The following is a 26,210-nucleotide window of genomic DNA, read 5'->3' as shown; positions in this document are numbered from 1 at the left end:
TCGGGCAGGAATCGATGTCTAGGGTGGCGCTGGTACACAGTCACGGAGCCCACGTATGTGCAGCCTCGGCAGACACCGGTAGATTCCTTTTAACCAAATCCTTCAGGGTTGAAATGCATCTGAAAAGTCATCTGATCCAAATGCCATATTTCATGCTGCCTCATTCAACCGCATTCTCTGATGCCACCGCCCCCGTGTGTCCCTCCTTCCTGTACCATTCCCCCACAAACAGCATTAGGAATACAGCCTGGAACCACAGAGCATGAAAAAGCTCAATCGAATCCTGTCCAGGTGTCAAACAGAGTAATTGTGTTATCGGTGGGGGGCCTGAGAAGCACCAAACAAGGGAAAAACGAGAATTCATAATTCTAAGTCCCAAATTGGCAAGAAAACTGTGAATGTGCCCGTTATTGGGACCAATGCCCATAAGCATCTTGAAAATAAAGATAAGGAGATTTTTAAAAACAACACATGAATCCAGAAGAGCTTTCCTAGGCCAACTTGAAGAAAAGTTTCTCTGCTCAGAATGACAGTTGAAAGCATCACCCTCTCACTAGGGCTGCTTTGCATTCGTCTTCTTAAAAATGAAAACCAAAACCATCTGTTCTATTGCATAAATCGATAATTTACCCTAAGAAACCAGTGCCTCGTGAGGACAGCCCAGCCTGGGTTATTTGCTGGACAGGAAATGAGACTCCGAATAAGCAGGTCTCCTTCTGCCTCTCGCTCACTCCTGCTCCCCACACCCGCTGCTGGTGAATCACCAGCTCCCTGGGGAATTTTGGCCCGATTCTCAGCCTGGCTGCAGATGACGTTCCGGATCTGTTTATTCAGGTGGAGATCGGACAAAAAACAAGAGTGGCCCAGTGGCGGGATAAACAGCCTCGGCCAGGCGGGGTCAGACCCTCCGAAGGCAGGACTGGGCTGTGTCAACCGACCTCCCGACCCGTTCACTTCCTTCGGGGTCACTTTCCCCTTGGGGTCTTCAACGGACCGTTCTGATGAACTCCATATGAAGAGGACCCGAGGTCCCCAAGGCGCCTTGATGCACCACATCCCGTTTGGTGCTCCCACCCACTGGCTTATACACATGGAGCTGGAAGTCCGAGATCTGGAATGCAGAAACTTAGGCACAGTCAAGAGTCAGCCACTATGATTCTGTGAAGTCAAGAGCGACCCGAGCCATGAAGGGCTGCAAATCATCAGGATCCAATCCAAACTACAAGCACAAGGCAAAAACGAGACCTCCTGAGGAAATGCACACTGCTGAACAAAAGAAGCTCATCAGAAGAGGCAACCTACTGCATGACTCCAAATACATGACCTCCTGGAAAAGGCAAAACTGTGGGGACAGCAGAAAGATCAGTGGTTAGCAGGGGTCTGGGAGGAGAAAGGAATGAAGAGGTGATGCACATGGGATTTTTTTAGGGCAAGGAAACTATTCAGTGTGATACTGTAATGGTGAATAAGCATCACTGAACATTTGCAGAAGCTCAAAGAACGTACAACACAGTGAACCCTGGAAAACTATAGGTCTGGTTAATAATCATGTCTCATTACTGACCTATCAATTGTAACAAAGCACCAGACTAATGCAAGATGTTAACAGTAGTGGAAACCAGAGGGGCATGTTGCAGGGTATAAGGGAAGTCTCTGTACTTTCTGCTCCATTTTCCTGTAAATCTAGAACTGCTCTACAAGTCTATTAATTGTAAACAGAACACAACAAAACCTCCTAAGGTATTAAGTAGTCCCAAGATCATTACATCATTAGAATGTAAGTTTAGTTGGTCTTCTTTACTGCTATATCCTTAGCGCCATGAGTATAGAACCATGAGTATAACACAAAAGACATTCAATAAATATCTGTTTAAGACGCACAGATTTAGAGAAGGAACTTAAGGCTACCGGGGGGAAGGGACAGTTCGGCCGTCTGGGATTGACACGTACACACGGCTATACTGAAAACAGATAACCAACAAGGACCTACTGTATGGCACAAGGAACTCTGCTCAATAGTCTGTAATAAATGGGAAAAGAATTTGAAAGAAAATAGATACATGTGTACGCATAACTGAATCACTCTGCTGTGACCTGAAACTAACACAACATTTTGAATCAACTATGCTCCAATATAAAGTAAAAATTTAAAAAAAAATCTGTTGAATAAACAAATGAATTACAACTTCAGTTCAGTCTCCTGTACTTGCCACCACATTCCTGAACAAAGGAATGTTATTCAGGAAAAAAAAAAAAAGGCAAAATCAACCATTCAATTAAACAAAGCTTTTAAAGAGAAAAATGAGAGGTGTAATGTAGAATTAACTCTTTTAGGCAGGGAAGCTGACAGATATCCTTAGAAGAAAATGTCAGACACAATGGACTTTCAGGCTGATCGTGCATCTCCCAAGTTCAATGTGACCCGGAACACGGACATTCGTTGATCAGCCGGCGTTGGCAGAAGAGGTGGCTCTACTCACCACGCAGTGGCCACCAGTCCCCCCCGTCACCCCACCCCCGGCAGCAGTGAGAGCAGATCGGCCCTAACTCAGGTCTCCATAGCCACACACACGCTTCCCCACTCCTGCCTCAGCCACAGTGGAAAAGGAGGAGGAGAAATTCAACCAGGGGAGTTCCAACCCGACACGCTGACCCAAGGAAGCCCTTTGAGCCACGTCTGGACTGCGCTCCCCAGGGAGAAGGGCCGTGCCACTTCACACTGGCAGGGACTTCTAAGGGCTGGCTGGGCGCTCAGCTGCGTGATCATGGGGAGGTAACCTGCCCTGCATGTGGGCAGGGCAGAGCGGCACCAAGTCGGGCCGGGAGATGTTAAGTCAGGAACAGCGAGCCACTCCATCTGCACTCCCATCCACAGAGGGGCATCCCGGGTCAGAAAAGCCCGGAGAGTTTCTCTCTCCTGGTCAAAGCTGACATGGCCACTCTCGGCTTTATCTTCCCTTAAATGAGTCAATCCAGCCCTTTTTTTCTTCTTTTCTCCCCTTGCCCTGGCAACCTGCTCCCTGAACACCCTACCGCATAGGTGTGATCCTCTGCATCTCGGGGGTGGGGGGGGGTGGGGGGCGGATGGCGGGGAGCCCAGCTGTCAGGCCGCGTCACGTGGAACCACACATCCTGGTACCAGCAGGGAGCCCATGGCTGAACTTGACTTGCCCGATTTCTCATTACAATTTTCAGGGCGGTTCTGCAGGGAAGGCCAGCAGCAAGCCTATCCAAGAGCTAGAGGCACAGACTCTCCCAGCTTCGAGGGGATGAGCCGCCATTCCCGGCAAGGAAAGGTGGGAAAGATGGAGAGATGGCAGCGATCCGGAACCAGGTGGTCAGAGCACCTGTTAAGGCCAGGCTCAACCAAGGGGTGTTCACACAGCCCCTCCTGGAGCACGTGAAGAAGCTACGATGGGTACTTCTCCTCTAACTGGTGGCTCTCCACCCCGAGGGTTAGGTGGGCAAGCCCCCGGCCGGGTGACGTGATCAAGCTGCTGGGCTGCACAGAGCAAACACCCCTCCCCAGGGTCCATAAATGCTGGCTGGTAGCTGGCGGGTTGGGGGAGCAAGGGGGTCACCCAGGGATCTAAGACTGACGGGCTGTGTCATTAGCTCCTCACAGACCTGGCGGTTTTACTTCTCACAGACCTCACCACCCAGGACTTGAAAAAATGTAACCACCACACAGAAACAACATGGAGGCTCCACTCAACATCTGCAAAGGAAACCTAACCTCATTCCTCTCGGGGCCGGGCTCGCATTGCAGCCTCGGCCACCAAGCTGCCCGAAGGACTCAGGCGCTCAGGAGACTGTCCACACCACGTGCCAAAGCAAAAGGTGGGACGCGGAGCTGATATGCACTCTCTAAACCACACAGGCAGGAAAGGTAGGGAGAACTGTAACTCCTATAACTCGTAGCTCTGCGACAGAACAGGAGGACGCTGGAATTTCCTCCCTCTCTTTTGCCTATTCTTTTAATGCGCTTATCAATTACATAAATGAATTAAATATTTTATAAAGCTGTTAACTCGACCTTAGACACTGAACTTTGGGACCTGATCCTTAAGTGTACAAACACCTGGCCTGCCTGACAGCCCCGAGGCGGAGGGCCCTGGGGTGGGGCACAGCTGAGAGGCCCACCTAAGGAGCAGTGGCCTTTCTTCAAAGGGTGCCAGCAGGGAGGAGCCCCAGGGCCACCACTCAGAGTTCCTCCCCTCGTTTATCAGGCATCCTTCGCCTAGCTAGGGATGACGCCAGTTCCAGAGTCTCCTCTGGAACCCCCCGAGCCCCAGCATGCTCGGGCACAGAGCCTGCTCCAGGCCTGCTATGAGTCCTGGGGGCCTCTGCAGCCTCCAGGGAACGGGTCCAATGCTAGCATCGGCTGCACAGGGCAGCAGACCCTCCCAGGAAGCTGGCCCTTGCCGCTTGGCCACCGAGGATGCGCACACTTCTCGGGAGATGCACGAGCCGGATGAGGACTAACAAATCGAGCGTTTCGTAGTTCGTGCTTGCTAGGTACCAGGCTCCGGTTCAGCTCGTTTAACCCCCATGACGACCCGAGAGGAGGATACTGTTACCATCCCCACCTTACAGACAGGGGTGATGAGCTGGAGGAAGCTTAACCAGCAGGAAGCAGCACAGCTGGGGCTGAAGCCCAGGCACGAAGCCTCATCACACACTCCTGCGTGGAACAGAAGTGGGCAGAACCACCCCCGGGGAAGAGGGCTTCTCTGGACAGTACCCTGTGTCTCCCACCTCTTCTCAGCATCCACCAGGGCCGCCCCCCGATCCTGTGACCCGAAGGGAGGCAGGATCCGCCTGCAGATGCAGGAAGGGCACATCCCGTCACCCCCCGCCCTTCCACACGCACACGTGGACCTCCTGGACCCTCGGCCCACAGCGCGTCAGTGCACAGTTGCTGCAGGGCCCAGCCAGACCTCTCGCTATTTATATTTAAGATGACGGGCGCGGGCCCTAAATAGCAGCGTCAGAGTGGCTCTTCTATCCTCAGGCAGTAAGTATGACAAGACTGAACCGGGCACTTCTCAGGGAGCAGAAGAAACTTGCTCACCCTCTGCTCCACACCACGCCACAGAGGCACCGCTCAGCCAGATTCAGAGAGGGTAAGACGCTGCTCTGGGGTCACGCAGCTAAACAGGACGCGAGCCCAGGGGCCCCCTGGCTCCTGGCTGCGCTCCTCTCTGAAGCGGCCTGTGGCTATGAGGACAGAGACGGGACTGGGGGTGCTGGGGCGCTCCCGAAACTGCCCCCCCAACCCCCGCCAGCCACTGCCAGCATGTTCCCCGGCTCGCCTGCCAGCTTCCCGGCAGCTCTGGAGCTCCAGCGTGGAGGAAGCTGTTTCAGCACTTGGCTGCAGCCTCCAAGCCAAGATCCTCCCCGCCTCTGGGGAGTGATACCACTGACATGCCTTTAAAATAAAACCAGGCCTGCTTCCTGCCCCATCTGGAAGACTTCTGATCTCCCGATCATAGGATTCAGGGTATCTCTTATCACGCAATTTCCCAAGCCTTCAGCATACGACCTGACTGCACTCTGGGAGGGTTAAGGGTGTGCATGGGCGGGTTTAAGGAGTCGGCCCTCTAACGCAGTCCTTCTTATCCACGCTGAGACGATAAGACCCGCGCGGCAACATCAAAGCGGCGCCGACTCTCCTCCACCCGGAACCGCGCCATCCTCTCCTCTCGTCTTGCCTGTTCTGAGCTCCTGCAGGAGCCAACTCCTGCTCTGCTCCTTTCACGAAACAACAAGCTTCGATTTTCGCCTCTGTTTCAGGTTTTAAAATACGTATCGGCCGTCGCGGCCACCGCCGCCTGGAGCTGCCAGGACCCTCCACCGCGCCGCCCCGCCCAGCTTGCCGCGCCATGCCGTCGGAAAAAACCTTCAAACAGCGCCGAACCTTTGTCATTTTTCAGGGCTTCCCTGGTGGTGCAGTGGTTGAGAATCCGCCTGCCAATGCGGGGGACACGGGTTCGAGCCCTGGTCCGGGAAGGTCCCACATGCTGCTGAGCGACTAAGCCCACGCGCCACAACTACTGAGCCTGCGCTCCGGAGCCTGTGAGCCACAACTACTGAGCCTGCGCGCCTACAGCCCGTGCTCCGCAACAAGAGAAGCCCCCACTCGCCGCAACTAGAGGAAGACCGCGCGCAGCAACGAAAACCCAACGCAGCCAAATAAGTAAATAAATAAATAAAAATAATGAAAATACGTATCATCATGAACCTCAATGTCAAACGTAAACTAATGACTTTTAGGAAAAAACGTCGAAGAAATCTATGTTTCGGGCCAGATAGATCTGACCCTACAGGCACAATCCATAAATGGAAAAATTAACACATTGGACTTGCACCGAAATTAAAAACATTTGCTCCGGGAAAGATCCTATTAAGATGAAAAGGCAAACTACAGACTGGGAGAAAATATTTTCAGACCACATATCCAACAAAGAACTAGTATCTAGAATATATAAAGAACACTCAAAACTCAACGGCAAAAACACCCCGAACAATCCGGTTAGAAAATGGGCACAAGACATGAACAGATATTACTCCAAAGAGAATATACAGACGGCAAATAAGCACATGAAATGATGTTCAACATCATTAGCCATTAGGGAAGTGCAATTAAAACCACCAAGAAATATCAATACACACCTACCGAATGGCTAAAATAAAAAATACTGACAACACCAAATGCTGGCCATGATGCGGAGAACCAGACTGCTCATGCATTGCTGGCAGGAGTGTAAGACAGTACAGCCACTCTGGAAAACTATGGCACTTTCTTAAAAAATCTAAACATACAACTACCATACAATGCAGCAATTACCCCCTAGGGCATTTCTCCCAGAGAAACGGAAGTTTACATTCACACAAAAATGCTCACAGCAGCTTTATTCATATTAGCCCAAATCTGCAAACACCCCAGATGTCCCTCAAGAAGGGCATGGTTAAACAAAGTGTGGTCTCTTCATACCATGGATACTACTCAGCAGTAAAAAGGAATGAACTATTGATACACACAACAACCTCGATGCATCTCCAAGGAATTATACTGAATGAAAAAAAGCCAGTCCGCAAAGGTGAGATGCTGTATGAAGCCACTTCTTTAACATTCCTTAAATGAAAAATTATATATATGGAGAACACACTGGAGATTGCCAAGGGCGTGGCGGAAGGAAGGAAAAGGGTGTGGGTGTAAGAAGGCAACACAAGGGATCCTTGTGGGGATGGAAATATTCTTTACCTTGACTGTACTGACGTGAATATCCTGGTTGTATGAAATTTTGCAAGAGGTTGTCATCGGGGGAAACTGGGTTAAGGGTATACGAGGATCTTTCTACGTTACTTTTTTAAAACAGCACGAGAATCCACCATGAGCTCAAAATAGAAAGATTAATTAAAACAACAAAAACCATAGCAAGACATTCACAGTGGAATAAGACAGAAGTGCTGGTGGAATGCACGGTGCAATCAGCCAGCCAACCTGCTACACCTCACTGGGTCTCCAGCAGAAATCTACGCAGTACGACTCAGTTCCAAGGGCCAAGCACCAAATACTGCTGTGCTTTGTGAAATTTCTGAAATCTAGGGATAGGCATGAACCGTTTAATTACTTTCTACCGATTAGGAAGGAATTGGGGGGGCGGTTGGACTCGGTGAGAAAGGTGTAGCTGATAAAGCTGACTGGAAGACCAGTGGCCGCCAGGGGTGACGTATCAGGAGTTACTGCTGGGTTCTGTGTCCTGTAACTCAGCTGAACCCCAGCACTATGTGGCCAAGCAGGAGGGCCTCCTGGGCGTCTAGACTTAGATGGTGGTGGACAAAGGTCAGGCCTGCACTGCCAGACATGGGGTTCTCAAAACACCATCCCTGGAACACCAGCCTTGGGAGGAGTTCCATGAAAAGGCTCTGGAACAACCGCATGTATTTCTCCCTTGTCAGCCCTGGCAGACTCCCAAAGTAGGTCCAAGAAAAGTACATTTTCATTCTGCTCGATTCTGCATATGCTAAACTTACATGACCACAAGACCCTCTTCTTCATGAAGCGATTGTTAGGGTCTCATAGAAGAGGGGTCCAGGTAGGCTCATTTTATGTGGGAGACACCACACTGCACCCCCCTCATTACTAAAGGCTCTACATATCCTGTAGCAAAGAAGGCTGCTTACCTTTAGCTCTGGGTTTTCTGAACTTCCTGACTACAGAGAAGTAGTCAGGATGGGCTGGATGCATAGAGGGATCTGCAGTGATTCTCCACCTTCACTTTGGAAAAAGCCTATTCCCCAATCTACCTGTTGGCCACTCACAGGTGAGCAGAGACCAGGAGAGCCCTTCTCCTAACACACCCACGCCAGTTTAAGGACAGTTTCACATCTAAGCAAATCGAGGCCTGCAAAGCTGCTACTAGAAAGCAACAGGATAAGGATTCAAACCTGGACAATGGGACGGACCCTGGGGCCCGCACACCTCCCCTAAGCTACACTGCCTTCCACGGGGTAGTTTCTACAACTGCTTTCCCTCCTATAACATCTGCCCAGATTTTCAATAAATCGGGGACAGCGAGTCCTCTCTCTTGGCTGAAAAGAGCCAGGCCCTCTAGGAAGCCACAACAGACCATTTCTGTTATTACTTGTCCCAAATGAGTCCCTTCACCTTGACGATAAATGTCTAAAACTATCCAGTATCTGCCCTATGCTTCACAGTGGCTCATCCTTCGACTAACCCATTCACTTAGTCCTTCGTTTATTTATTCAACCAAGCGTGTATGGGGTGCCTGTTAGGTGCAGCTGCTGTAAGAAAAAGGTAAACTTGACTGTAGTATGGTCGACCCCCTTTCCCCATCCCCCAATTCCCAAAAAACACACCCTGGAGACACAGAAAGACACAGATGTGACGGGCACACTAACAGATGGGGCCACGGTGCTGTGGAGGCGGCTGGGGGAGGGACAGCCATTCCAGACAGAGGTGACAACATGAACAAGGCCTGGAATCAGAGTCCCAGTCTGTGTGGGCTCCCATCACGAGCAGCTTGATGTAAAGCTCGAGGCCGGAAGTGGGGAGATGCCGGGAAGAAAGCGAACCAGGGGCCAACTCTGAAAGAGCCCAAGACTTTATTCCTTAGGTGACACGGAAGCCACAGGGCTCCTTCCTTCATTTCTTCACCAAATACTGACTGCGGGGCCACCACAAGGCAGGCACCCCACTGGGTGGTAGGTGTGGAGTGGCAGGCGATGAGGGTGGAGTTCTACGGGGCTTCCATGAGAGGGAGGATGGAGAGGAAGAGAAGGACCAAGGCCAGACGCCGCTGGAGCCAAGGCCGCGAGGACCCCTTCAGAAACAAGGTGTGGGTCTCAGGTTGGGCAGTGGCCAGGACGAGCTAGGATGCTAATTAAGCAGCTTCTCAACATGGGTGGCTCAGTGGGCCCGCTAGACAGAACTCACAAGCATCTGAGCCTCTACCAGGAACCCATGAGAGACGTTCTCAACTAGAGATGGACGTTTGTTCCAGAGAACACACAGCCCAGGTGCCGCCCCAGGCCTGCAGGAGAGGAAGTGGCCGTGTGTATCCCTGACTCTGGTTAAGTGTGGCTGATATGGGACCAGGACCTTTCCTTACAGCTGAGGCAACAGAAACCCAAAGTGGAGAGGTGACTCGTGAAAGACCCTGTAGGGGTACGTCTGGCAGAGGCAGGGCTAGAAGCTGAGGGGGAGGCCAAGTTCACGGGGGGGATGGTTCCTCCCCGTTCCTCGGGCGCCAGCACCCACTTTGCTGGGAATGGCTTGCATTCTGAGTTCAAGAGGTAGGAAGCACTTCGTTGGGTGATGTCCTGACAAGAGAATGGTGTAGGGGGGCTTTCCTGCCAGCACAGAAGTCACCCTAACACCCTGCGTCCAGCTGGAGGTGAAGACAGACTGGACCAATATTCTCTGCTCAAATGCCCATAAAGGAGCAGCTGTATGAGAAGCAGGCAGGGTCCTCACCAATGTGCTTTCTCTTCCCCAAGGTGACCCATGGGACCACCCAGGCAGGGACAAGATGAACCTTGGCCTCAAGGTCTGATGGTACCCACAATGCACAGCAGCACTTTGCTTTCTTTGTTATTTTATTTTATTCATTTATTTTTGGCTGCGTTGGGTCTTCATTGCTGCATGCAGGCTTTCTCTAGTTGCGGCGAGCGGGGGCTACTCTTCGGTGCGGTGCGTGGGCTTCTCATTGTGGTGGCTTCTCTTGTTGTGGAGCACGCGGTCTAGGTGCGTGAACTTCAGTAGTTGTGGCTCGCGGGCTCAGCAGTTGTGACTCACGGGCTTAGTTACTCCGTGGCATGTGGGATCTTCCCAGACCAGGGCTCGAACTCGTGTGCCCTATGGTGGCAGGCGGATTCTTAACCACTGCGCCACCAGGGAAGCCCAGCACTTTGCTTTCTGAATCCCTCTCTCCCTGGACAATTTACTGAGCCTCCCAGGAGCTACAACTGTTTTTCAGGGAACGGGGGAAAGTGAAGACAGGCGTGAGAACCACAGGCGTGTGGCTATTTGGAACCACATAATTGCTGGAGCATCCCCAAATCACGGCTCTTGTTAACACACACTAGAGAATGAGGGAGGCAGGCAGGGGCCGGCCTGGCCTATAAGGAGCCTCGGGTGGTGAAAGGGTTTATCACTGCTGTCGGCAAGGCCAGGAGGAGAGGGAACCCCTGGAATGACCAGTCCTCACATGGATTCCCCAAATCAAACAACAATTACGAGGCAGAAAAACTTCACTCTGCGTGCTGATAAACACTGTTTTTCCACATACAAAAAAGAACCACACATGATTTGGAGAAAACGTCACATTCCCAAAAAGTCCAAGGGAATTTTTCCCCTTATTTCCAAAATTCTGATTACTCTTGGTGACTTGTCGAAGGGGCCTTGTCGAAGGGGCCAATTCCAAAACAACCCTCACAAAATACCAAGAGATAATTATCCAAAATGAATGTCAGCACTAGAATTTTGCTGTATTACAACACAGCTTTTGGGTGGGGTTAGAGGGAAAGCTTCACTTTCTATAGCTTATATTTACGTATTCTTTTTCTTTTTAAGAAGAGCAAAGCCTTACTTTTGGAATGATAAAGAAAAACATTCTTTAAAGATGTAAGTTTTGCCTATTGTTTTACTATAAAGAGGGGTTTCTTCCCCCACCATCATAATGCTTCTTCTCTGACTTACAGGCAGAATGCAAGTGAGAGATGGGTGGTCTGCCTTTCAGGGGAAGAAGATACCCCAGTTGAGGTGGCAAATCCACAGTCAAGTTCTGTGACCACCAAACGAGGTGGTCATGCCTCACCAGGCCAAACACGCTGCCCCACACACGACGAAGCCAAAAGCATCTCTTAGTCATTTTGAATGGCTAACTTCGCAGTATCGTCCCATTAAATCAGTGGTAAAAGAGGTAACTAAAACCTTTCATAGGGACCCCCCCCCAGAATCATAAGCGCTAAATTAAAGGTCAGCCTTAGTATTTATCTTTCCTCTACTTGGAGAGAAAAAGAAAGAAAGAAAAAAGAAGGTGTGAAAGTCAAGAAGGCAGGGGAGCCTGAGTATTTTAAGTGACAGGTATCAGAGGGAAGGAGAGAAGGGGACAAAACCTTTCACTTGCATGTGCCCAGCTGTGGCTCATTAAAATTTCTGCCTGCGTGTTGAAAGGAACTGGTGAGCTTAAAAAAAACAAAAAACAAAAACACCAATGTCCCTCCCGCAACAGCCCCCCAGCCCCAAGGTTCTCCTTTAACCTGCCTTGGGATGCGGCCTGGGCTTCTAGGTTTGTTCAAGCTCCCCAGGTCCTTCTACTGTGCAGTCTTCTACTGTGAGCCACTGCTGAGATATTTGCAGGGTGCTTTGCTGCTTGCTGCACCTATCCCAGGTAGAGGAACGGGCGATGAGAAAAGAGGAGGGAAATCAACTCTCCTGGTGCACGCAACAGTTCCCATAGAGGGAATTAATACAGGAGAAAGCTAAGCTAAATCACACACACACACACACACACACAAACACATACACATACACAAGGATGGAGAGTATCTGTCTATCACAAGAGAGCGAGCCACACCACAACAGGTATCTGCAAGCAGAGTCCATTTTCAGGGGACGTGAAGAGCCTCTACCCCTGCCTCCGACACCAGGCCTCCCGGTTCAGGGTGGAGAATACCCACCAATGCCCCTTGGAACACGGCAGCGAAAAGCAGGGCCAGCTCCATCCATGCCCAGAAGGCCCTTGATGGGTCAGGGATAAAACAGTGTCTCCAACCTGGGGCACTTTCAGTAGACACCAGACCCTGTACTGAAACACGCAGTATTTAGTGGATCCTCACAGCCAACACCACTGCACGAGCGGAGCCAGCTGAGGCCCCAGAGAACCAGCACAGGCGATGGAGGCAGGACTCACGTCCAGATGCAATGGATCCAGAGCCTTCTCTTAACCACTGTGCAGAACTGCCCCCTCTCTATAAGGCCCTTATGATGTCGGACACACTGGAAAGGTGAAGACATCCATGGGCACCTGCCCTCCCCCTGTATTACTTGGGGAAGGAGCCCCGGTCTTTACAAACTGATTCACAGCAGCCCGCCTCTCACAGCCCTCCCCACTGATGAAGAGCTTCTTTGCCCCCAAAGACCCTACAGCCACACAGCTGAGCAGAGACCAGCAGCCCCCAGAGAGGACACCCCGGGAGTGCCACCTGGCTGCATCCCACAGCCCTGCCATCCTTGGCAGCACACATTTCCCTCTCCTGGTTGAAGGGGTTGGGAAGAAAGAACTACAAATTGGCACCTTTATTTCAGCCGTTTGGGTTTGAAAGGCGTCCAGGAAGTGAGGGAACTGTGGAGGAATTCGCCTCGAAGTGACGTGTTGGAGGGCAGAGGGCCACTGTGTGAAGAGCTGCTGGCACAACCCAACAGGCCTGGGCGCTGCAGAGACCTGAGGGCGGCGCGGGTCTTCCTCCCTGCACCCCGACAAGACGGGCGACCAGAGTCGGTCGGAATAACCCACCCGGGTGTGTCGGCGGGTGAGGGGAGAGTCAGGCTCATCTTCAGGGCAGGAGGACTTCCCGTCACTCTGCATCAGTTAATGAAAATCATACTGAGGGCTGCTGCCCAGCGTTCTGAGGCAGGCACACGACTTGAAGTGACGCCCACGCGTGGGGCGCAGCCTCTCATCCACAGCAGAGCCTACTGGCCGCAGGCCCGAGGCGCACCCCTCTTAACACAATTTGATATGTGAGCACGTGAAGCGACAAGACGCTCCCAGGCCCCCAGACCACACATTTCCCTGTGTACAGTGAGCACACAAACCCCAGAGGTGCAGAGAAATGAGACCAAGACTCACCTCTACCGCTTCCTGTGTGACCTCAGAGAAGTGTCCTGCCCTCTCTGTGCCTCAGGCACGTCATCCGTAAAAAGTGCATAACAACAGACCCTGTGCCTCCTAGGACTGCAGAGGCAACATAACGAGGTGAGGCCTGGGGAGGCACACAGAGCAATGCCTGACAACGACTGTGTACCACATACAGTGACCGCTGCAATTTTCCATCTCAAGAGGCTGAACCATGATGAGACTGCTGATGTTTTGACCATTTTTGAACTAGAAAATCTGGCCATTTCGCATGACTCGACTTAATTCACTGGGTAAACTAACCTGTCTCTAAAAACCCTTGCCTTTGAACAGGCAGGGGGGATCTAATATTCCCTCCGTATTGCCCAACAACGAAAGGCCCTTATGAAAGGAAGGGCTGGCATAAATACAAACACATTTCTTCCACTTGGGCTGTAAAAGCTGAAAATGGCTCCCAGGTGTGAGCAGACACAATTGGCCTGGCCTTCTTTGCAAGGTCACCATGGGGGTCAAAGTCGAGCTGGCCATTTTCGGATTAGGTGCACACGCTGGCGAAGCTTCCCCCGGGGTAAGTGGATTACAGAAGCCACCTGCAGGAAGTGGGAGTGCACGGGGAGGGGGAGGAAACGGCCTGGCTGGAAGGAGGCTGTGGATATGGGCGGGGGCCAGCTCCTTTCACACGGGAGATTGTGCAATGGACAAAGCAGCTCCGCTTCCCTTCCCCACGCTGCCGGGTCACACGGCCCTGCCGTGCTTTCAGCACCCACTGCTGGAAGGAGGTACTGCCCTCCAAGACCATCCATGCTGCACCAGCATCCCCGTTCCCACTGAGTCTTGGACTCTATTTAAAACTTACACGGTCATCAGAAAAAATGAGACAGAGAAGGGGAAGGAAAAAACCAAACACACAACAAAGGCCAACTCTCAACGACAGACCCTAAGCTACCGAGTTCCCAAAAAAGGCAATGACCTCCGTGACCAAGTTCCTATTCCACGGGTGCGCCCCTCCCTCAGCTCCCCAGACTCCACAGCTGGCGTTCCCTTCCCTTTCGCAGCAAATGGTTTGCAGATGGACCGCTCATCTGGCTGCCTTACCACCCCCAGTCTCAAAGAAAGAAAAAAAAAAAAAAAGGAAAGAAAAGAGAGAAGGAAAATGACAAGTCAGGACTGTGTGTAATTTGGCAGGCTCGCTGCGGAGGCCTCAGCGGTTCCTTTCCCAGCGAAAGGCTCCCTGAGACTCGGGGCAAGAGGCAGTCCGCGCTACAGAAGTCCTGGGAAGCTTCCGGGACACAGAGCTGCTTTCTTTGTGTACTGGGTGTTTAACTTTCTATTTTGAGGCTCACTCATGGTGCCCAGAGTCTGATGAGCCTGCGGGTCTGAGAACCAGGGGTCCTGCTCTGCCTTCCAGCAGAAGCTTCCTGGCCCTTCAGAGCAGCCTGCCTGTTGACAAAGGGGAAAATGGGGGCGCAAACTGGCCTTAAAAGGGAAGCAGCCATGTCCTATGAGCCCTTCTCCCAGCACTCCTCCAAGTGGCTGGCGTGTTGGCTGAGCACCTCACTGCCCCATCTTGCAGCGGGGAGAGAAAGAAGGTGTACACCTTACAGGTCACTTCGTCTGGGAACCTTCCCCGTCTTGCAACCCCCATCAGCGACGGTGGCCAGGAGCCCCTGAGACCTGCCCAGACCCTGGCTGGTATGACAACTGCCTGTTTACTCATCCTTCTCTGCAGCTAGACTGCGAGTCCCTTCAGGGCAGGGACTCTGGCCCGTGGGGCACGTTTGTCTGTCCTGGGCTTCCCGTGGAGCACGCGCTGGCACACCTCCCTGTGGCCCTGCACGTGAGCCCTGGGCCCCCGTCTCAGCTTCCGCCGCCTTCCTTTCATTTCTGGAGCTCACTGACAACCAGAAGGACAGCCTCCCGGTGGCAGAAGGCCAGAAAATAGGAGGTGAGGATCGGGGTCACGGATGACTCGACGCAGGGTGGAGGACAGGTGTGGGCCCCGAGTTCTGATTCCCCCATCAGGGCAGACGAGCATGGCTGTGCTCACCTTCCAGATGCTTCGCCGGCAACAAAGCAGCACCGCCTGGAACAAAGGAGCACCTTTCAAGTCTCAGTCCAGGGTAAAGTTTTATCTGATAACAGTGACTGATAATCAGCAGAAAGGTAAGTGGTGCTAAAAGCGGCTCCCAGCAGGGAGGCACAGCTGTAAGCAGAGCTGCTGGTACCCGCACATCGAGATGGGTACAGATCTCCTGTCAGAAGAGGCTGCCTGCCTCCCAGGGATTAGTGAAGGTCTGATGGGGAGACCTGCGTGATCGCCAGTCAACAGTCAATTAAGCAGAGACAAATTGATAACAGCCGTGGGCCTCAAACCAGCCGCCAGAGACAAAGCTGTGCTGCCCACGCTGGCTCCGTGTCCACTGCCCCCAGCACTTTGCTCAGAAATAAATACCTTAACCAGGGCTTGGAGCCCCACTGTCCCAAAGAAATGCCTGTGCCCATACCGGTGACACGGGGAATTTGTCTAAATAATTTACTGCCCTCCAAAAGCTCAGCAGCGTGGTTGCTAAGGACTCCACCCTGCCCCCCACCACATTACTACAGAAGCTCAGGTAGTGGTTCTCCAAGGGAGGGAGGTTCCCAGACCAGTAGCATCAGCATCCCCTAGGAACCTGTGAGCAAAGCAGATTCTTTAGTCACAACTCACCCAGACCTGCCGGATCAGAAACTGGGGCTGGGGCCCAGCCATCCTGTGGCCCAGCGAGCCTTCCAGGTGATTCTGGTAAATGGTCCAGTTTGAGAACCACACAGGTGATGGAGAGAGGCCATGATCTCCCAAGGGAACAGGTGTGACGTTTTACCCAGAGGAAAGAATCCATTCACACCCACAGAAATCTGGGCCAATGATGCAGAAAGTGAGCACGTCTCTGAAGACACAGAAGAGAGGAACCGAAGCCCCCGGTTTACATATATTTTCCTGTTGTGCTGTTTTCTGACGAGGACCCTGGCTTCCCTTTAGCATCTGGGATCTGAACCGGCTACAGGCTGCTCAGGGAACACGGAGATTCACACTTGACTTGGGGCCTTTTAAACACAGCTTTGTTCACAGTTTCTCCCTAAAGCGTTTCAGTCACTACTGACTCCATGATCCTGATGAGACTGTGTCCAAAGGCCTGCAGCGAATAAGATGTCAACAGCCCAGATGGGGTTTACTTTTACACCAACGCCCAAGCCGACTGGCCTTCCTTCACCAGCAAGACTAACCTGGGTTCTTACTGGAGGACGCCGCTCAGAAGCCCATTTCCACATTTTCTATTAAACTTGATTAAGTCCACTCTTAACCTGATGATTCGTGGATGGTCCAGCAAATTCCCCCACAGGAAGGACGGACAATCTTTACCTTGGGGAGAATTTCGACGTCCACCTCCCCTTGTACACACACACACTTGTAGTCCCCATAGGTCCACCTTTGTATCAGGACGTAAAGAGCTCCACCGTCCAAGGTTACCACTCAACTTCGTAACACACACACACACACACACACACACTTTTAGCAACGCTAGGCGACTATTCATTACTCAGTATAATTTCACCTGAAAATTAACAGTCTCAGCTCGGGTCCCGAAGCCCAGCCTAACTTTCTGAAGTTGAGTTCGGGGCCCCTTTCTCCCTGGCTGGGCCCTGGGGGAAATGGATTCCTCTCCCCAGTCCCGAGAGGCTGCCCAGATCCTCACTGCCTCCTGCTAAGGCTCACTCTTTAATTACGCTTTCATGTGAATTGATCTTCCCATTAATGAGCCTGTAGAGAAGATTGATCGGGCCCCTTTTTTCTAGAGGGTGTGCTAGGCACACGGAGAGTTAAATATTACTATTGATTTTACTTCCCCAGCAGACCCAGCCCAGAAGAGCTCCCTCCATCCCTCCTGGCCTCGCCTCGTGCTCCCTCAGCAGCACCCACTTAACTGGCTCCCAGGGGGGTCACAGACGGGACAGCAGGTTTCATTCTTTCCAGGTTTTATTCTCCGGAAGTTACCAAAAAGCGATGTTAAATATGCCATCCCTTTGATTTCATCAGTTTTTCTTCAGCTAAGAGGTCACGGCAAAATACAGAACTATGTAGTTCAACCCGCCTCTGATGTTTTCATTTAAATTTTTCATATTCTAAGTCTTCCAGGTACTTTGCTAACAGGAGAGAAAGATACTTTCCTCAAAAGAAAAAAGAAAAGATGAGTTTTCAAATTAGTGGTTGCCAGGAAGCTGGGAGGACGGGGATAGGAGAGGTGACGGCTTCAGCGGAAGGGGGTTTGTGTTGGGGGTGATGACAGCATTGAGGGGTGCACAACACTGAGGAGGTACTAAAGGCTTCTGACCATACACTTTAAATCCGTTAAAACAGTGTTTTACGTTATGTTAGTTTTCTCTCAATAAAAAAAATATAGTTTTCAGAAAAGTTTTTTTTTTCCCCTGAGATTCGAAGTAAAAGGTATTTCGATGTGTTTTCTTTTCTTTTCTTGTTTTTTTTTTTTAGCGGTACGCGGGCCTCTCACTGTTGTGGCCTCTCCCGTTGCGGAGCACAGGCTCCGGACGCGCAGGCTCAGCGGCCATGGCTCACCGGCCCAGCCGCTCCGCGGCATGTGGGATCTTCCTGGACCGGGGCACGAACCCGTGTCCCCTGCATCGGCAGGCGGACTCTCAACCACTGCGCCACCAGAGAAGCCCTCGATGTGTTTTCAAATGCAACATAGAACCTAAGGATTTTAACAGCACAATGACAAAGTCACAGGTAATTGTGTGCAAGGAATCTTAGCCTAGATCTCCTACCTGATCAAGGCCACAGCTTGGGGGAGAGGGAGCGGCAAGGCATGGGTAGGGGACAGGGTCCAAAACACACCACCAACTGGAAAAGAAGTTACGTGGACAAAGCCAAGGGCCATATGGGAAACATGCTACAGCTAATACACCTGAGACAATGCTGCTGTGCTTTAAAACTAAAGTCGATTTTACAGCAAGCTTTTTACTCCTAGGAGTGAAAAAAAACGCAACCATTTCCAATGGAACCAATCTCCTCAGTGACACAAGTGCAGTAACACCATAGGAAAACTGGAAATTTTTCTTCCCCAGAAATGTCACTTATGCATCTTATGCATCACACAAAATTACTGTTGCTGTGGGAATTGTAACTTGAGTTTCCTGGACTTCGAATTAGAAAAAAAAAAACCCTCAAACGTGAAAATCTACCAGCAGATTCTGTCCCTGTTGAACAAAAGTCTGTTTCTTTTTCAGAGAACTATTTTATCAAATTTAGCTCCCTCGCTCCAACCCAATCCTATTAAAAGCTTTCCTCGAGTTTAATGCTTTTTGGTTATTAAGGACAAATGGCTTTGGCATTATCTGCAGAACGCGATGCAAATAAAAATCTGCTCTTTGACAAATACTTTAATTGAATTTGATTCCTTTAATCAGAAAGTATTAACCAACTGAAATTTTCCTGAAGGACTCCAGTTCCCAAAACTCTAGAAAACTCTGTTTTGAGGCCCTGAGAGTAAAGCCGGACTTGAAACAAACCCTTTTCCCACACAGCCCTCCCAAGTGTGACCTCAGCAAAGAAGGGCACTGGTGTCTGGGGGATCAGAACGCTGTCTTGTGAGTGAGGAACGAGGGTTACTGACAAGGACACAGGAGACAGGAAACCAAACACAGAGATGAAGAGCCGACTTCTACAGTCAAACAGAATCCAGAGGCAGAAGTCCCTAATTACAGGTGTCTGAGCTGAAAACCACAAAGCTGCTACTTCTGAAAGACATAAGGCAGCGACAGTGGTTACAGGGCAGGGGTATTTCTTTTGTGACATGACTGCCCCAACTCTCAGTTTCTGAGTCACAGAAGGAATATACAAGCTGCAAGTGTACTTTTACCACGTGTTTCAACCGCTTCATTCACCAGATGAGGAAAAAGCACCCCGTCCCACGTCACAACGTCATCAGAGACAGAGCTGGACACATGCCTGGTCCCCCCTGTTCCCTGACCCGCCTGCCCACAACCTCGTCCCCAGAAAGCTGTCCCAGCTCCTCTCGTTCAGACAGCCTCAGCCATCTGGTCCCTTTGCACATTCTGATTATTTTTCTCATCCTCCTCCTGCCCACAAAGGGGAGAATCTGGAGACTAAGGGCTACCAGTGTCAACGTTGATGAAGCTAACTGACCAACCACGTTTGCAGACATCATGTCAGGAACTTCCCACACATGATGGCATTGAATCTTTCCGAGGTCACTCTGGGCCCCAACGGCACGGGCACAGAAGGTACCTACTAAATGCTTGTTGAACATGTGACACCGTTGACCGCTATGGTTCTGAAAAGCCACAAACGCACCAGCAAAACATGCTCTTCAGAGCCTGGACGGTTGGAATCATCACGTGGATGGAGATGTGAGAAAATCATGTTCATTTGTTGCCCGCTCTGCTGTTTTCTCCCCTGTCCTTTGCACGACCCACTTGGGAAATACAGGAAAGCATGAAGGAGGAGAACAAAATTATCTACAATCCTGCTGCCCCAATGTCACCCTGCTAGCCTAACTGTGCAGGCGCTAGATCCAGGGGTCCAAGACTGGAGAACACAGGCCCCTCAGAGAGAAGGAAGGTAAAGACCCTTCAGTGTCTGTACTTTCAGAGAAATCACTGACCAAGTCAGATGGAGACCAGCCTCAGGCCAGAGGTAGTATCTGCCAATACGAACCTGCATTTTCCAAACTGAATCAAAACCAGGAGGGAGTCTTTTTTTTTTTTTCTTTCCTACTTTACATATTTTAATGCTGTCTAATGGAATAGCAGGAACAAGGCCAACCAGCCCCACTGCTCCTGACACTTCGGCCAAGGAACAGAAATGTATTTTTAGTGAGCAGAGCAAGGCCTGATTCAGAGCACCACAGGCCCTCGGGGCAAGGACGGGTCACCTGCCACACTGCTGCATGCTGTGCAGGGGGGAAGAGAAAGGAGCAGTGAACGAGCATTTGTGTCCAGTTTTGGTTCACCTCTCGATTTTGCACCTTACAGGAACTCAGGCAGCCTTGGTTTCCTGTCTGGTAACACCAAGATGTCCTCTCCGGCCCTGGCTTCCCAACCAAGTGAAGAACAAGGGGAGGGAAAGCAGTGCTTCTCAAACTTGAACAAGTGGGCAGATGGCCAGGGGACCTTGCGAAGGCAGCTTCTGACTCAGCAGGGCTGGGATGACACTTGAGATTCTGCATTTCTAACGAGCTCAGTGCTGACAGGACACTGCTGGTCCAAGAACCGTCCTTTAAATAGCAAGGAGTTAAAAGCGTCTTCCGGTGCATTGCTCTATACACATACCAGGGATTGACATGTCCCTAACTGGCCTCAGGTAAGGGTGACTCATTTAATTTAACTAGCAACGAGACACCTTCCAGGTGCCAGACCCCGCAGGCCAAATGGGTACAAAAAGAAAGTCAGATCCTCGACTGTCCATCTTGGGACAAAGAGCTACATCCTTCGCGCCACCATTTCACAGGTACAAAAAGTGACTCACAGACCCCGTGGCCTTAAAGGTGAAATCATGCCAAGGCCCAAGGGGCCAGGTGACAACTAGCTACCAGCCAGCAGCCAGCCGCCATCTGTCAAACACCTACTCTGCTTGTGCAGGACGGTAGGAGCCTCATATACATCACACTCCCCTTGGACCTCGGGCTCACTGCCCCTATGTGTACAGCGGGCCAAGAACACATTTTGCAGATGACGAAAATGAGATTCAGAGGGGTGAATCTGTCTGTCCGGGACACAAGGCTGGGCCACGATTCTAACCCCCTGCTCCCCAACCCCACAGTGCCTTGAAAAGGGTTGAGCCCGAGACCATGTTTCACAAGGACAGGGCATCTCCGGAACGCAGGGCCTGTGGCCAGCAAAACCCGGAGATCTGAAAGCTGCACCAGCCACCGGAAGGATGACTCCTTCCCACCAGGTCCCTCTGCTTGGCTCAGGGTCGAGAAAAGATACCCGCAGGTGAGCAGACCAGTTATAACACCAGCAAAATCAAAATCAAATAAAAACCAGTGGGGCTGGAGCGGGAACAGGAACTTACGTGTGAAGAGGGAGGCGCTCTGCCGGGGGAGCTGTCACTAAAATCTGGTCTGGAAAATTGTTGGACTCAGGACTGGTTTATCTGGAAAGACCTCTGGGCGAGTTTTAAACAAGCAAGCGCCTCCACCTGACTGCTGAAGAAGTGGGGTAGCTCTCAGTTACCTCCCTTTCTTTCTCATTTAAGTCTCTTTATACCCTTTCTCATTTCCACTGTATTGTCTATAATAATCGACAGGCTGTATGTTGTCTAACACTTGACCGTGACAACGAATTCCTTACTTTTATATTGATTTCAGAAGGCCGGTGGTTTTTTGTTTTTTGGTTTTTTAAGCCATGAAAGTGAGTGGAGTCACATGCCCCAATTCATTACCACAAAGACGAGCCTACTGTCTTATCATGCACACAGCTTCTGTTAAGTCGGGTTTATTCACTCAAATTGCAGCTTAACCACTAGGACAAAGAAATTTAATTCTATGTGCCCCTGGGCATTAAAAAGATAATTTCCCCCCAAATTAGAGATGAGGCAAAACTTCTGGGTTTTAATTCTACACACCCCAAAACAGCAAGCAAGGCATTTGTTATAATCATTAGAGCTACATGGAGAAAGGCCCGATTTTTTTTTTTTTTTTACCAGTGAGCCCAGAAACACGAGTTGCCCTGCCACCAAATGTCAGCAAGATGATACCATGGCCTCCCCACACAGCCCAGGGTCCCCCAAATGGTACCACTTACAGAAAGAGAGAGAGGATACGGGATGAAGCAGCACCGAGCGACGGTATGGTTGTCAACTCATTGTTACTGAGGCACCTGTAATGACAGCAAGAAGAAATGAATCATTTAAATGAATAGTAAGAAATCACAGACATAAAAGGGAAATTAAAACAACAACAGCAGTGCTGAGTTGGCCACGGGAAGACTGCTATGTTGTCACGCTGAACACAAGGGAAAGAATCTAAAAGCAAGTTGTTAACGGGAGAGAACTTATGCCAGGTCACAAAACCCAATTATTTACCACACCCAGAGTTTGTGAATAAACACTCAGGAGATGTCTCCCGTCCTCTAGGAGCTTCCAATCTAGCTCAGAAATCAAGACTAACAGACAAGGAACTGCGAACGCAGGCCAAGGTGCATGATGCAGAACAACAGCGCCCTCAAGACCACCAGCGAGAGAGCTCCTTGTGGGCTGAAACAGTCAGAAAAGGATCTGGGGAGGAAAGACCACCCCCTCCTGGTTGTTTCGTGCACATGCCTGACACGGCTCTGCCCTCACCGAAGGGCAACACGCTCGGACCCAGCGCCAAAGACTCGCGCACTCCCGTGGGGTTCCTGGTGCTGGGCCACGTGGGTCAATTACTCCAGTGCCTCATCTGTACAACAGCAAAGGAGCTGGACTTGGAGATTGTCATCTATTTGAGATTCCAGCTTCTCTGAACTCTGATGAAGTCTCCAGACATGTTTCCCAGGAATATATCCATATAATGGATATATACACACACACTTTTGCACAAAGACAACTGGAAAATCCTTCTCAAGACCACAGATGCTTCCCAAGCTCCCTTCCCGCTCGAATATTCTAAATCTGTACTTCCATAGTTCATGACTCTTAACGGAAAGGAAAGCCCGAGAACCAGAACACAGCTCGCCTGGTCCGCCCCCACAGGCTCCGGAATCTGGCCCCCTTACATGGACATGTATTTCCAAATCCGAGAAGAGAATCCAAAGTCAGGCTTGCAAAGTGAGCGCAAAAATCCTTAAGAAAGCCAAAGCATAGTGCTCAGGCTTTTTGCCGGGTGACGGGCTGGAAAGAAACTGTATCTGGGATGCAGAATCAAGGATAAAGCTGGGTTATCTTATTCTCATTTTTGCAGAGAGTATGTCTTACACAGAGCATCTTGTTATGGTTTGAAGACAAGGCCACTGAAATGACAGCTGTATTCATACAAGTTTACAGCTAGTGTTTGCTTGAATAGGATAATCTGGTTGTCTGCCATCTTTTATAGAAATGAATAGGGTTAAAAAAAGGGAAAAGGCCTTGAATTATCCCATTTGCCTTCTTCAGTGCCAAAGCTAGTTAGAGATGAAGCTTGGCAATTACTGGGCTGAGGGACACAGAATGTCTGTTTCAATAGCTTCATGACTGAAGCATCTGGCAGAGAGAAAGCAGATCCGTATCATGCGGCAAATCCTTTCTCCACTTAAAGGGCCCTTGTTTGTGTGTTGAAGGAGACAATTAATTACTTTAACAGTCTCTTATCTGACTGCCCCCTAAATCAGATTGCTTCTCCTTCACCTTTTATCTCTCCACCCCTGCTGCGATCCGTTTCCTACCTTGGTACAGGGATGCTGAAAACTCTCCATCAGTATGAATCTCCACTAATAAATCTTCACAGTACCATAAATGCACATATTACTAGAAAAGCGCCTCAGATCTTATCAGAGCAAGGGAAACTAAGGTCAGGGGCCTGTTGCCAAGAAGGCAGCTTGCTTAAGAACTCTTCAGTTCTTACAGATTTACTCTCCAACACAGATGTTGGGGGGGTCATAATAATAATAGCGGCAGCTAACTTACTGAGGGCTTATTATGTGCCAGGAACGACTCTAAGAGCCTTTCAGTATACTGACCCGTCTTTAGAGCCCTACAAGGCAGGCTCCATGAACAATGTCATTGTACCAATAGGGAAACTGAATCACTAAGATGTTAAGTAATTTGAGCAAAGTCACCAGCAGTAAAAGGCAGTGGCCCTGTGTGTCTAGCCCCAAAGTTTAGGTTCTTAACCATTACCTCTGCTTATGTATAGCGACAGTAGCAACTCTACAGTATTATGTCACTGCATCGTTACAACTCTGAGGTTGGAACCAGGTACTAGTACTTACTGTTCCCTACCTTACAGGTAAGTTCTCTAAATTTCAGTATAAGTCACCACCCCAGGGTGACACTGAGAGAGAGAGGCCTGGACAAGAGCCAAACAAAGTACAACTGCATATCACAGGAGAGCCACAAGCGAAAAGGCCAGCAGGCAGAAAGCTCATAATTCCTGGGGTAACATGGTAACTGCACTGCAGTTGCTTAGGATTGGACTCGATTTTAAACCCAAAATGAACAGTATGGACTTTACTGCAGGGGAACTCTGGCTGAATGAGCTCGGTCTCAGGCCGCCCCTGATGCACCTATGACAAACTGCTCCACCCAATTTCACAGAATAATAAATGAGCAAGGAAAAGGGGCATCATCATAATATCTCATATCTTGACCAAAATGCTGGAAGCAGAGTGTGCAGGTGCCGTGGACCAGTGCTGAAGGTAAACAGGACATTTTAGGTCTGGATCAGCAGCCCGGAGTCAACAGGATGAGGCAGAAATCGCAGGCTCTGATCTCAGCAGGGCTGCTGGATTTATGAAAAGGTCAGATGGAGCTCAAAGGAGAAGATCTACAAGGCTAGCTTACTTCTGGGATCGTTTCTACTTAAAAAGAACCGCTAGTAAATCTAAGTCAGCTCCACCACTGCTGGCTCTCTCTGTTCACTCTGTCCCTTGTTGAAACCAGAACACTACCCTCAGAAGGCAACGGAGGACCAACGCACGCTGACACGCGACCAACTTTTCAGACTGAAATAGAGACCGGGCAAAAATAGCACAGCCAGAGCTGGGCAGGGAAGGGCCCTCGGCAAGTTCAGCACAGTCTCCACACGTAAAGACACCGTCGGAATTTAGGATTGTGTTTGATGAAATCTTCTGAATATCTCGGGCTGTGCAATCCTCCCCCCCTTCGGACTCCCCCCACAAATTTGCTTCCATCCAAGGCCCTAAAAATCCTTCTAAATATCTGGCTTCTATAACTGAACCTTTTCCTGATGATTCAGGACCGAGAAGTGCTCCAGGAGCATCAGACCGTGAATTGTGGCCCAACCCTGCAGCTGGAAAAGGTGTGAAAAAGATGTGGCGGTGGGGGTGGGGGTCCCTCCCTGGGCAGACGTGGAGGTGGGCCTTTCCCAGCCTTCTGGGCCCCCTCAGCTCTCTCTGAAACTCCCATTTACGTCCTCGACTTGGTTTATAGGAAGTTTTTACATTTTGCAAGACGTAAAATGTTAAAAAAGGATGTTTCTGAGGACTTTCATTACTATGACTGCCTCAATCGAATTAGGCATCAAGAAACAACGAAGGGCTTCCCCGGTGGCTCAGTGGTTGAGAATCCGCCTGCCGATGCAGGGGACACGGGTTCGTGCCCCGGTCCGGGAAGATCCCACATGCCGTGGAGCAGCTAGGCCCGTGAGCCATGGCCGCTGAGCCTGCGCGTCCAGAGCCTGTGCTCCGCAACGGGAGAGGCCACAACGGTGAGAGGCCCGTGTACTGAAAAAAAAAAAAGAAAAAAAAAAAAGAAAAAAAAAAGAAACAACGAAAAACCCACAGGTCAGTCTGAGTTATAGCGCTTTCTGGTTTTTAAAAAATTTTTGGCCATATTTATTTATATACTGATAGCTGAGATAAGCACACAGTAAAATTTCAAACTGTTTCAAAAAAGAACACCAGGAATACATATTGAAATATACAGCTTCCTTGCCCCTCCAGGCCTCTGGTCGGCCTCCTCCAGCTGCCGGCTACTAGGGATGGACACGTGTTTTTCTTTCACGCAGCTGCTTGCGTGTTATACAGACTGTTCGGTACCAGTTTTTCCCTTAGTAATAGATCTTGGAAATCTCCCTAATTCTTTTAACCAGCGGTGGACCGCTCCTC

At 50.4% G+C, this 26,210-nt stretch overlaps 1 protein-coding gene across 1 annotated transcript in view; it reads right to left on the bottom strand.

Annotated features, from left to right (window-relative positions):
* Positions 1 to 26,210, bottom strand: part of LRIG1 (leucine rich repeats and immunoglobulin like domains 1) — a 121,187-nt gene that overhangs the window by 48,563 nt on the left and 46,414 nt on the right. Inside the window, exon 3 of the mRNA XM_081246538.1 lies at positions 22,212 to 22,286. Coding sequence (XP_081102664.1) covers positions 22,212 to 22,286 — 75 coding nt within the window. The remainder of the gene's footprint in view (positions 1 to 22,211; positions 22,287 to 26,210) is intronic.

The sequence above is a fragment of the Mesoplodon bidens genome (genome assembly GCF_964165515.1).
Source record: "Mesoplodon bidens genome assembly, chromosome: 10".
In the NCBI taxonomy this organism is placed as follows: Eukaryota; Metazoa; Chordata; class Mammalia; order Artiodactyla; family Ziphiidae; genus Mesoplodon; species Mesoplodon bidens.
Note: the sequence above shows the minus strand (reverse complement) of the source record. Positions and strands in the feature narration are given on the sequence as shown.